Here is a 13081-nt window from a genome sequence, read left to right on the forward strand (position 1 = left end):
CAGTTCAGGTCAAAGCTTGCTAATATAAACCTCTTGATATGGTTTAAACTATGTGTACCTCTCAGAAGCCCGAAGAGATAACCCATGAGATTTTTCTTCTAAAAAGCCCATTCCTTTTCATACTGAATCCAGCAGCAAATAAAAAGGTTTTGGGTGTATATTTGTGGGTACCATGGATGGGGAGACAGAATGAAAAGGGAAAACAAGATGTTAATTTAAAAAAAAAAAAAAGTGAGTTAACAAATGATTACAATGAATACTTTATAAAGATATTTCTGACCTTAGAAGAAAAAAGAAGGTGAAATATTCCTGTTTCCAGGCTAAGAAAACTAAGGCAGAAGATATGTATAAAATGAAAGTCCATATGAGTAAAAAGTTTTTAAATTAACCCAACAAGTAAGCCAGTAATCCATACTTCTCCATCACACACAATTTTAAACTCAATTTGTTAAAGAAAATGTGAGGGGACTTGCTCAGGGGAGAAAGTGGTGGTGCAGGAACAAATCCCTAATTTGGAATAAGGTAGAGATCCTTCTTTTTTTACTTGGGCCTTCACATAAGTCATTGGTTTTGAACAGTATGATGAGGAACACTTCTGGGCCTCCAGAATATCCATGAAAATTACTGGCCTCCAGCAGCTGCAGCTGTTCAAAATAAATAAATAAATAAATAAATAAATAAATAAATAAATAAATAAATAAATAAAGAGAAAGAAGATAAAGAAGAGGTAAATAAAAATTTCAGTGTGCTTAATGGTTTTGAATGAGGTGGCCTGAGATCTATACCTTCAAATGTGTTCCAGGTTGCTATAATATTTGTTGCCAAATATTTCTATATTTTACAAAATCCTCACAAATTCTAAAGACAGGAGAATAAAAGTTCTGCTCTTTTTGAAATGTTTATTCATTCATTACTGCTTATGTAATTAGTATAGAAATCTGTTCATTTCAAATTTTTCCAGTAAAAGAATTCCTTATTGTCCAGTAGATAATTAGTAGGTATATATTGAGTGACTGATATATAAAGTCCTATATTAAGTGCTGAGGAAACAACGATAAATAAGATATAGTCTTTGCCTTCACAAAGGTTATACATATTTTTAACAAATTATGGGAAAATATCAGGTAAATTAGCGTGCTATAACATTATATTATTTAAAACAAAGGTAATAATATGCCTTAACTAGAATTCAGATCTTAGAAGTCAGAACATTTCATTCACTATTCTAAATACTAATTTGATAATATTAAGTTATAGTCCCAATCTAGAGCAAATACAAAAGCACTGCAGATATGTGCGACATAAATGCTTCCAACTATGTGATGTCCACAAGAGACTCACTTCAGCTTTAAGGACATACATAGACTGAAAGTGAAGGGATGGATAAAGATATTTTATGTAGATGGAAACCAAACGCATGCATAGCTCTACTTATATCACACGGAACAGATTTTAAACCAAAAACTGTAACAAGAAACAAAGAAGGTCATTATATAATGATTGAAGAAGATACAAATAAATTTCTTTAATAAATGATTGAAGAAGACACGAATAGAAAGATACTCTGTGTTAATGATTGGGAGAATTAATATTGTGAAAATGCCCATATTGCCCAAAGCAATCTACAAACTCAATGCAATCCCTATCAAAATTCCAATGGCATTTTTCTCAGTAATAGGAAAAAAATCCTAAAATTCATACAGAACCACAAAAGTCCCCGAATAACCAAAGCAATTTTGGGAAAGAACAAAGCTAGAGGCATCACACTTCCTCATTTCAAATTATATTACAAAGCTGTAGTAATTCAAACTATATGGTATTTGCATAAAAACAGACACAAAGATCAATGGAACAGAATAGAGAGCCCAAAATAAACACATGCATATATGGTCAATTAATTTTTCACAAAACACCAAGAATATTCAATGGAAAATGGATAATCTCCTCAATAAATGATGGTGGAAAAACTAGACGTCTACATGGAAAAGAATTAAACTTATACCATACACAAAATCAAGTCAAAAGACTTGAATGTAAGACCTTAAAGCATAAAACTCCTAGAAGAAAACTTAGAGGAAGAGCTCTTGCAATTTTTCCTAGCAATGATTTTTTGGATTTGACACCAATAGCAAAGGCAGCAAAAGCAAAAAGAAACAAATGGGACTACATTAAACCAAAAAACTTCTGTACAGCAAAGGAAACCATAAATAAAATGAACAGGCAACCTAGAGAACTGAAGAAAATATTTGTAAACCACATATCCGATATGGCGTTAATATCCAAAATATATTAGGAACTTATATAACTCAATAGCAAAATAATAATAACCTAATTTAAAAATGGGCAAAGGATCTGAATAGACATTTTTCCAAAGAAGACATGCAGATGGCCAAGAGGTACATGAAAAGGTGCTTAACATCACTAGTCATCAAGAAAACACAAATCAAAACCACAATGAGGTATCACCTTACACATGTTAAAATGTCTATTACCAAAAAGGCAAGAGATGGCAAATGCTGATGAGGATGGGAAGAAAGGGGATGCTGTGCACTGTTGGTGGGAATGTAAATTGGTGCAGTCACAATGGAAAACAGTATGGAGGTTCTGCAAGAAACTGAAAACAGAACTACCATGTGATCCAGCAATCCCACTTCTGGATTGATATGCAAAGGAAATGAAATCATTCATTTGTATTCCTATGTTCATTGCAGCATTATTCACAACAGCCAAGGTATGAAAACAACCTAAGTGTCCATCTATGGACGAATGGATAAAGAAGATGTGGTGTGTGTGTATACACACACACACACACACACACACACACACACTATAGAATATTATTCAGCCTTATATAAGAAAGAAGTACTACCATTTAATATGGACGAACCTGGAGGGCATAATGTTAAGTGAAGTAAGCCAGACAGAGAAAGACAAACATGTCATGGTATCACTTATATGTGGAAGCTTTAACAAAAGAGTGGAACTCATAGACACAGAGTAAAATGATGGTTGCTAGAGATACGAGGTTGGGGAAATTGGGAGGGGTTAGTAAAAGGGTACAAAACTTTCAGCTATAAGATGAATATCATCTGAGGATCTAATGTACAACATAGTGACTATAGTTGGTAACACTGTATTGTATAACTGAAATGTGCTGAAAGAGTAGAACTTATGCGTTCTCACCAAAAAAAAAAAAAAAAAAGGAAAATATGTGAGGTGATGGATGTGTTAATTAACTGGAGGTGGGAATCCTTTCATAATGTATGTGTATATCAAATTATCACATTGTACACTTCAAATGTGTTACAATTTTATTAGTCAATTATACCTCAATAGAGGTGAAAAAAAATTAATGCAGTTAAGAAACAAGTAGCTTAATGACAAAAAAAAAAAAAAAAAACTAAGACAAATATAATCTAAGGACACGACATTAGAAGTTGCTGCATCCACTTTTGCTGCCGTAAAGGCTGGCCAACATAAAAGGAGTGTAGTGTTGAAAGAACCACAGAGAAATGGGGTTCAATCCTGATTGCTTCTAAACTTGGGGTAAAATGTGACCAGAAGATTTACATACCACTCTTCTGTTCATTTGCGTGAACCAATACATTTTTCTACTTAAACTAATTGGGGTTGAGTTTTTAAAATTATTATTATTACTTATGGGGGAAAAAAGGCCGTACTAATATAAAGAGTTGTAGAGTTGGGAATGAGGGAAGAGTTGGAAAAGATTTTTATTGAATTTCTTAGGCATCACTTTTCCATGTAGAAGGCAAAACATATCAGTAATTTTGGCAAATAAGAGTATGCCTTATTCTAATAGTTTAAAAATTAAAGAGGTTAAAAAGTAAGAGAGGTTAACGAATTAGAGAAGGCTCTGGGAAAGCAACAGTGATGAGCCTAGAGGATACTATTAGCATCTTCCCAGTGTATCCATCTATGTATAAAAATGGTCAAAATGGGCAGGAGAGATTAGGCATCTGTATCTGCTCTTTGTATGACTATGTATGTGGATGTTTTCTTCATCTTCCGTCAATTTGCAAGATCCCTTTTCTATCACTACTGCTACTTTTATATTCCTGAAGTTTTCTTTCTCTTTTCTTTCTCCCACTGGAAAACAACCAAACCCCCTGGATATGATGCCTGAAAAGGGCTTAAGAAGGTGGACAGTAAAGAGTATGAGGTGACTTGCTGGGGCAGTAATGCTCCTCTGCATCAAATGCCCCATTCTGAGAGGAAAAAAAGAAAGAGCATACTGTTTGTAGGGGAGAAAGAATGCAAACATAACATAGCTCAAACCTGCTCGTGCAGCTGCCATTTTCTTGTTTCGCAGTTTGTTCTCCAAAGCTTGCTACATAATAAAAAATAGTAGAGAAGAAGAACATGAGATTTCCTGATGCGTTCTACTACTTGACATTAATAAAGACAAATATTTCTCTGAAATAAATTGTATCCTACCTGTTTCATCTTCTTTTTTAGATCCAGATTTGCTGCCTTCTGGCCTTTTGCAGTAGAATTGAGATAATAGATAGTCAAACTAAATTAAAAAAAATAAAATAAAATTTATGGTATTTTTCAGTTCCTCAAGATTCTTCTTAAATTTACATTAACTAAATCATATAATGTTGGCACTGGAGTGACTTTAAGGTATTTTCTACTCTGAACCTCTTTTGTAGATAAAAGCCTGAAGTACAGAGAGGTGAAGAAGTACATTCAGAATTCCACAGCAACTGGGGTGGACCTGGGAAGTTGGACCCCCAAGGCTCCTCCTCCACAGCCCAGGGCTCTGTCTGATGTTCCTCACTGCCTAATTTTAGGTTCTTCTTGGAAATGTATTAACATCACTTTAAGTTATAATTGAAAACACCATTTCAAATCGATACCAATGGCATCCAAGAGAACAGAAAATCTCTTGAAGCTTAGGGAATGTGTGGAATAAAAAGGAAATTGAAAAAAAAAAAAGGAAACTGACTTTCCACTTTAAATCCCTTCCTTTGGCTTTTACAACTAAGACCATAATCCTCATCGTCATAGTTAATTAACATGGCTTTTTTTCATCCATAGAATGTATTGTTTGCATTTCTCTCTCCTTCACAAGAAACTATTTCATAAAAGAATAGTCCTGGCATTTAAGTGACATTTCTAAAAAGAGCAAATTCCAGCCAAACATTTTTGCAAAAATAAACATGTTCATCTTCACAAAGCAAAACAAAGAAAGAATGCATTTAAAAAACAAAACAAAACGGGGCTTCCCTGGTGGCACGGTGGTTGAGAGTTCGCCTGCCAATGCAGGGGATGCGGGTTCGTGTCCCGGTCTGGGAGGATCCCACATGCCGCAGAGCGGCTGGGCCCGTGAGCCATGGCCGCTGAGCCTAAGTGTCCGGAGCCTGTGCTCCGCAACAGGAGGGGCCACAACAGTGAGAGGCCCGCGTACCACAAAAAAAAAAAAAAAAAACAAAACACGTAACTGGCATTGCCCTTTATTGCAAATAACTGGTTACTGAACACATTTCCCCTACTCACCAACATGCCAGATCATAACCTTTATGAGCCATCTGCTGCTAGCAACAAGATTATTGATATCATTTCCGCTGGGTTTATTTCTTATACAAGTGATAGGATTTTGAATGAAATTACATACATGAAAGCATCTGGTGTAATATCTGGCATGAATTAGGTGTTCAATAAATATGGTGTGTCTGTGTATTGTAAGGGTTTTCTTAGAAAAGTGCCAGCATTTGGAGGAAGAACTCAAAGACCTCACAAGTCATTTGCAATTCTGTAATTCTCTATTTATCCATCACTTTTATTCTACCTTGAGATGCACCTTCAATGAGTATTCTTCATAGATCGTTTTTTAGTCTCCAAAGGAATGAAACCGCCTGCAGGGAACTAGCTCAAACTCTATTCAGTTACCCAAAAACCAACCAAGCTGATTTAATATGATTCATTGGGGAAATTCAAAATGCTTGTAAACATTCTCTAATTAAAGGTAATAAAAAGCCAAGCCAGGACTGCCTGGTGGCGCAGTGGTTAAGAATCCGCCTGCCAATGCAGGGGATACAGGTTTGCGCCCTGGTCCGGGAAGATCCCACATGCCACGGAGCCACTGAGTCTGTGTGCCACAACTGCTGAGTCTGTGCTCTGGAGCCCGTGAGCCACAACTAGTGAGCCTGCATGCCACAACTACTGGAGCCCACGTGCCTAGAGCCCGTGCTCCGCAACAGGAGAAGCCACCGCAATGAGAAGCCAGCACACCGCAGCAAGGAGTGGCCCCCGCTAGCTGCAACTAGAGAAAACCCATACAACAAAGACCCAACGCAGCCAAAAAAAAAAAAAAAAATCCAAGCCAACTGTATGGGCACCATAAAGTGCTGAAGATGAGACCTCAGTATTTGAAAAATCAAATCAGTAATAAGCTGAATTTCGGGTTTTAAATCAAAATGTCAGAACTAAAATCATCCTTGTGGGACATCTATTTGACCTTATATCATGCCAGTTTCCCTCTAGACAGTCTATAACAGGGGTTGTCAAACTATGGTCTCTGGGGCAAACCTGACTCCCAGCCTGTTATGTATGTATGGCCCATGAACTAAGATTGGTTTTTACATTTTAAAATAGTTATATAAGTACTTACATAATATCCTCACTTTTGCCTCTTGGACCACAAAGCCTGAAGTAACTACTATATGGTCCTTTAAGGAAAAGTGTGCCAACCCTGGGTGTGGACCATCTCTGACAAGTGGCTTCCAGTTCTTCTGAGCATTTCCACTCAGCCTGAACTCAGTGTTTGGTGCTGTAAATGAGTAGGTGGGAAATAAGTGGTGGGGAATAAAAGGACATGGGTTTGAATTTACCTATTAGCCATTTGATTTGGGGCAGATCTTCCATGTGCTTTCAATAATATGATTAATGAGGCCAACTTCTTAAGGTTATTGTGGAAATTAAATGAGTTAATATATGGATCGTGCCTGGAACAAAGGCAGTGTTCATTCCTCTTCCATACCCCTGGGGCAGCTTATTAAATCTTTAATTAGTGGCACTAGAACAATGTTGCTCCTTTGCTTAAAAATAAATCTCTCTCAATAAGTCAAGAATATAGTCATAAAATCTGACATTGTTTTGAGTGTGTGTGTTTTAAAACAAGACCTCCTTTTTACCACGAAAAGGCCTCGACTCCTAAAAGCCATGCTCTCAAAAGCCACTATATCGTAAAAACACTAAGAAGGAAAATCACTTCCAGGGCCATCTGGTGAAACACGCTGCATCCAGCAAGTCATTTTCTAACACATCTGCACCAGAGATTTACTATCAGATTCTTAACGGCACCCCATGATCAAGGTTCTGTACTACATAAAATAATCTGTTTTACTATTTAATTATCCCTACAGGCTATTAGCTCTCCCTCAAAGAAGGCATCATGGTGTAAAGGGGTGAGTGCTGGATTTACTGTCAAAGCCCTACTATTGTCATTTCTGATGTATTCTCACTGAGGGAAAAATGCCTTCCCTCCTCCAAGTCAGTTTCTTAATTTATAAACTTGAAGATGACACCTGCCCTCACTGATGTGGCTTGTGACCACGACCATCACAGAGACGATCCTAACAACTTGGCCCAGAACCCAGTTCATTTACTTAAATCACTGGGATTTCTCTCCCAATCTCTCCCTGAGATTTCCTAGTTTTACCTTTATTTAAACAAATCCAACGCTTTGTGTCAGCTTTGTTCCACTAAAGTGTCCACGAGGGTGACTTCATACTTGCCCTCCTTGATTGAGATCAGTGGCAGTTCTAGACTTTTTATTTAGGAAGGCCTTGGGGTTTGAAAGGAAGGACTGGGGCACTTTTTGTAGCTCTTCCATAGGAAGCATATATATATATATATAAAAATTTGCTAAGAATGTAAGTTTACCTGTGGTGGCCAAGACTCAGAAACCAATGAAAGTAATACGGGAACAAAAGACCCCTCTCAAATTTCCCTTTGGATATCATCTCTGACTTCGAAAGGATAGACTAAGTGACCTTTCCAAGACCCTTCTGGTCCTCTGATTCTATCATCATGGGCAGACATAGTTATTAATGGCCTTCTAGGAAGAAGGACAGGGTAATTTCTAAGACCCCTTAAGCCTTTAGCCCTGAAATATAGCCTATAGGGCCCTCAAGGGGAATATTAACTTAGAGGCTCATCACTTCTGTGTATTCACAGCCATATGCTTTATGGAAAAAAGGTGGAGGTCAGCGGGGTGGGGAGGAAGCTTGATGTGCTGATTAGATTTAGTGTTTATGTTTCCCTTGCTGTAGCTGTTTACTGATAATTATTTTGGTTACTTGGGAAACAAATCTTATAATCCTAGGCAGGCAAAGACAGATGCAGATGGCTGTAAATTACATGCAGTAGGATCAGAATATGGCTCATGAGTTTTACCCTCTCACCACCACGTAATCAGTGCTGAATTGGTTAGGTTACAGCACAACCCCTGGGGAGAAAGAGAGTTGAAAACGCTGAAACTTAAAAGGCGCAGGAAGAACATTACAAAGGCTCTTTCTATGAGGAGGGAAAGCACATACACCATAACCAAAATAACAGCAATAACTAATCCAGGATTAGAAAGCTGTCTCAAGATCTTTGCCAGCCAGCTTGGAAAATCATGTTCCAGTGTCTCTCCGATGACTTCAAACATCCTATTTTTGCCACTGAAAAAAAAAAGGAGAGAAGTTCATTTAAAACAGATGTAAAAACCATGTTTATAGCAAGATGTAAAAACTATGTTTATAGCAAGAAAACTAGAAATTTTTCTCAAACATTGCCTAAGTACTCTTTCAGGTTAGAAATCTGATGTTTAGCTACAACTCCTGACACTTTGGCCTCATACTGTCAACAAATGTATAAGATATGAGAAATGTTATGCCAACACAAACACATAGTCAAAGCAGTTAGGAAATTAACCACAGCATTAGGAGAAGATTAAAAAAAATTTTTTTTTTGGAGTATAGTTGATTTACAGTGTTGTGTTCGCTTCAGGTGCACTGCAAAGTGAATCGGTTATACATATACATATATCCACTCTTTTTAAGAATCCTTTCCCATAGAGGTCATTATGGAATATTGAGTAGAATTCCCTGTGCTATACAGTAAGTCCTTATTAGTTATCTATTTTATATATAGCAGTGTATATGTCAACCCCAATCTCCCAACTTATCCCTTCCCTCCAGGAGAAGATTTTTTTAAAGCTATATTTCTAAGATTTGGGCTACTTGTTTATATAACAAATATGTTATATAAAATATAAATATACCTTATATATGTATGAAAATATATTTTATAAATAGCTTGTAAGTCTACTCTTCAGCAGCTGTTATTATATGAGAATACTTTCTTTGGGCTGAACAAATAGTGTGCTCAATTTTTTTAATTAGCCTTGGAAATGAGCATAAGGAATAGCTTAATGGAATAAAATTCACAAATAATCTAATATCTCTTTCCATGTTACAGCTTCTATCTCATCTTCCACCAGACCTCTTTCATCTGAGCTATTAATAGGTAACTGCACTGAATGCTGAATCCTTTCTCTCTCAGTATTTCTTCTGGACGGGCCCTAATGAATACCAGCTAAGAACAGAAAATGGGAAGAGAAAGAAAACAAGCCTAAAAAGCAAAGGTCCTTAGTGAGTTTGTTTTCAGCCCCTATAAACTAGAGAAATGAGAGCAGGATGTCTGTCTTAACTTAGTATATAATATTCAGCATTATCAGGTAACACCCATCATGCCAAATTATTTTTTTCTGTATATACATATTGATTCTACTATGAAATGATGTAATTTTCAGAGAAGATATTGCATTATTTATCAGCAATTTGTATGTATCATGAGAATAAAGGTTGGCATAACACTGAGTAAAATATTTTGGCTTCACTTTTGTTTTTTGACCTTTATACATTCTTAACTACTAATTGAACAGGACCCACAAGTTCCAGATCAGATTTTTTTTCTCTCCAGTATCTTTTAATAGACTGAGAGTGACTTCAAGTATCTTGTCAGGAGTCACTGGACTACAGAGGTATAAATTTTGCTTCACAAATTATAGATCTACACACTAATTAGCAAGACCTATGATACATAAGGGGGGGATGAAGCTTACTGACAATTTAAGATTATATCAACCTATTGTACTAAGGTTTCTCATTCTTCATCCATTCTAGCTGACCATGCTTCATGACCATGACATATGGAATACAGCCAGAATGAGGAGACAGGCAAGGAGGATGAGAAAAAATGAGACAATCCACCCCACCTTCTCCAGCCTCTAGGGCTGTGTTTGATGGATGTCAGAATGAGGGAACTGGAATTTTACAAAACCATCCCTACCCACAAAGGTCTTCTTTGCATCCAGTGTATGAGAAATGTGAAGTTATTAGTATCTCTGAGGATTCTTGGGTGCCTTTTCCAGGACAGGTCTCTTACCAGGAGTCCAGATCTTTTATTATACACAAACTATAGAAGCATCTACAAATCCTGGCACTCCCTTTTTCTGACGGGTGAACCAAAGTATACATATTCCCAGAAGTCCTTTCCAGCCTGTTGCGAGTATACAGCCAAGTGAAATGTTACTGAAGTTAATCTATAGCTCTCTTGGGCATAGCTCCATCCACCCTAATTAGAATAGTCTATGTCTGTCTTTTCAGCCAGACCGAAAGGTCCACCTGGCCAGAATCAATGCCCAATGTACACCTACATCTCCTCTAGTGCTTAATGCATGACAAACAGTCATTCTTCATTCATTAACTCAAATTACTGGCCAACACTCTACTGTGTTTTGACTCACAGAGATGAAAATATTCTGTCCCTAAACTCTAGAAGTCAGCTACACTATTAAGAAAAATCAACACATCAAGTGAGTAATGTAATAGCAGTGTCACGATATAATATAAACCCATACATGTTATATGATCTCAGTTATTTTAAAAATCTGCATAAGAAGGAAACCAGAATACAAAATGCCAAAAAAATGTTGAGAGTTGTTATTTCAGGTCTTTGGTTAGTGTTTATTTTCATGTGAAAATTTCTATAATTTCTGTTTTTTCTAGGATAAACACATATTACCTTTGCAGTTAGATGAAAATACATGAAGTTATAATTACCATAATGTTAGCAGGGAGGTGTGTGAGAACCTAGAGAACTACAAATTGTCCAGAATTATTAGTGAGGGAGCTGGGGGAGAAACATCAAGTGTCAGGAAATGTGGTAGAGCAATTAGAAGAATTTTCTTCATCTGGACACCAAAGAAATAGTTTTTTAATTGTCAAACTGTTAAGGTAAATCCACTTAATAGCCTACTGGAATAATTTTCTGGAAAATTCACCCTCCCTAGCCAGTTCTTATGAAACCAGAACAAGCTAGACTATCTCATCAAATTGCTTTGCAGAATGGGTCTTCTAAGGTATTGTAGCCACCTTACCTGAAAACATACATGCACCTGGGAGAGCCTGGCCATTACTGTGCTGTTCCTATTAACCTACCTCAAATGCACGTTTACCAATTTGCTGCCCACCAGGGTGCCAAGTAGGGTCAGATACACTTCACTAGGCAGGCTGGTCAAACCACCTCAAACTCAGGGTCCAAAAGGATGGCAAGTCATGAGTCTCCTACTAATATATCCTTTCTCACCTCACTACCAAGGCAGAACAATGCTTAAAGCTTTAAAATCTAGAGAATAAACCAAGTATACATTCTTTTGCTCCAGGAACAACAGACTGTCTAAATAGGACAGAGGTACCCCTTTCCCAATACTCTACTAAAAATATTTAAATTTCCTTGATCTCAAAATAGTGATATACATGCTGCTCATCTGCCAAAGTTTGCCAATTAGGAAACAGTTGGTCAAAGTCAGATACTATGTGTTAGACACAGACTAAGTTTTATTCATTAATATCATAGTAACTCAGTGTGATTTAAAGAGGCAAAGGAGTTAGGATGCAAAAAGCTAAAATTGTGCAGTCATTGTACGTGACTAGCTCAATGATATTTTTAATATTAATGGACCTTTGTTACCACCACCCAGCTCCGTGTTGACCTTGGGGGGTTTCCCTGGCAGACAACTAAGTTCCTTTGATATGTTTTTCTGAGAAGGACCCATTTCCAATTAAAAAGTTAAAAGCACCTCTAAAACTTATCCTGAATATTTAGTTGTGTGGGTAATTTGCAATTAACTAAAGTCTTTAGATGACTTGTCTCTTGAACTTGGTACCCTGAGCTTTATTAAGACCAATTGCTCTTCCAAAACTGTACTTTCATATTTAGCCTCCAGATGTCACTGTCTGCATTATTTACTTCCCCCCACCTGGGTGGGGCGGGGGAACAGGACTTGTCAACTTCAGCTTCCTGAATATGTATGACAGAACTCCAGCTGTTTTTGCACAATCAGTAGGCTTAACATTTTCTTTCTTTATGTCCAGGAAAGCAGTAATAACAGACTATTATTAGAATGAAAATGCTTCTTTTATACTTAAGTCTGTGGGCAAAGAATATTTTGACTTTAATTTAATAACTTGGGTCTGACAGCATGAAGGAGAAATTATACATGTCCACTACTGCATCATGCTTGTCATTCACATGGCTTTTTGTATTCACATTTTCCCACTGAAAAGTAGAAATAACTCAAATGCATGCTGATCAGTGACTCAACACGTAGAGATTCTTGGGTGGACTTGTGGTAGAATGAAATCTCAATCCTCCAGATCTGGAAACTTTGCTTTCTTGGTAAGTGTCACAGGGAACGCTGTCATAGAGAACTGTAGAAAAGTATATTTCTAAGCTGGATCAAAGGGCCTTCTTGACTCTATATTACTGACTTGTGTGATTTATTCTTGTTATTTGAGGAGAATATACACGAGGAACATCCTTAATTTTTTTCCTAGCATGTAGATTTGGATTATAAATTATGTGACCCTCTTTATATTCATTATTATCTAATAATGATCCCATTTCCTAGGTAGCTTGTGGAGTCATCTTTCTTTTTTCCTTCCTCCCTCCCTCCCTTCCTTCCTCTTTTATATTTTCAATTAGGTGGTTCATGTGAAAAATAACA

General features: G+C 36.9%; 1 protein-coding gene across 1 annotated transcript in view; it reads right to left on the bottom strand.

Annotated features, from left to right (window-relative positions):
* Positions 1 to 504: 504 nt before the first annotated feature.
* Positions 505 to 13081, bottom strand: part of TMC1 (transmembrane channel like 1) — a 129063-nt gene continuing 116486 nt past the window's right edge. The window contains exons 18-21 of the mRNA XM_024738997.1: positions 8565 to 8690; positions 4456 to 4534; positions 4297 to 4348; positions 505 to 644 (exon numbers count right to left, since the gene is read on the bottom strand). Coding sequence (XP_024594765.1) covers positions 622 to 644; positions 4297 to 4348; positions 4456 to 4534; positions 8565 to 8690 — 280 coding nt within the window. The 3' untranslated portion in view covers positions 505 to 621. The remainder of the gene's footprint in view (positions 645 to 4296; positions 4349 to 4455; positions 4535 to 8564; positions 8691 to 13081) is intronic.

Source organism: Neophocaena asiaeorientalis, unplaced genomic scaffold, assembly GCF_003031525.2.
Source record: "Neophocaena asiaeorientalis asiaeorientalis breed wild unplaced genomic scaffold, Neophocaena_asiaeorientalis_V1.1 scaffold249, whole genome shotgun sequence".
In the NCBI taxonomy this organism is placed as follows: domain Eukaryota; kingdom Metazoa; phylum Chordata; class Mammalia; order Artiodactyla; family Phocoenidae; genus Neophocaena; species Neophocaena asiaeorientalis.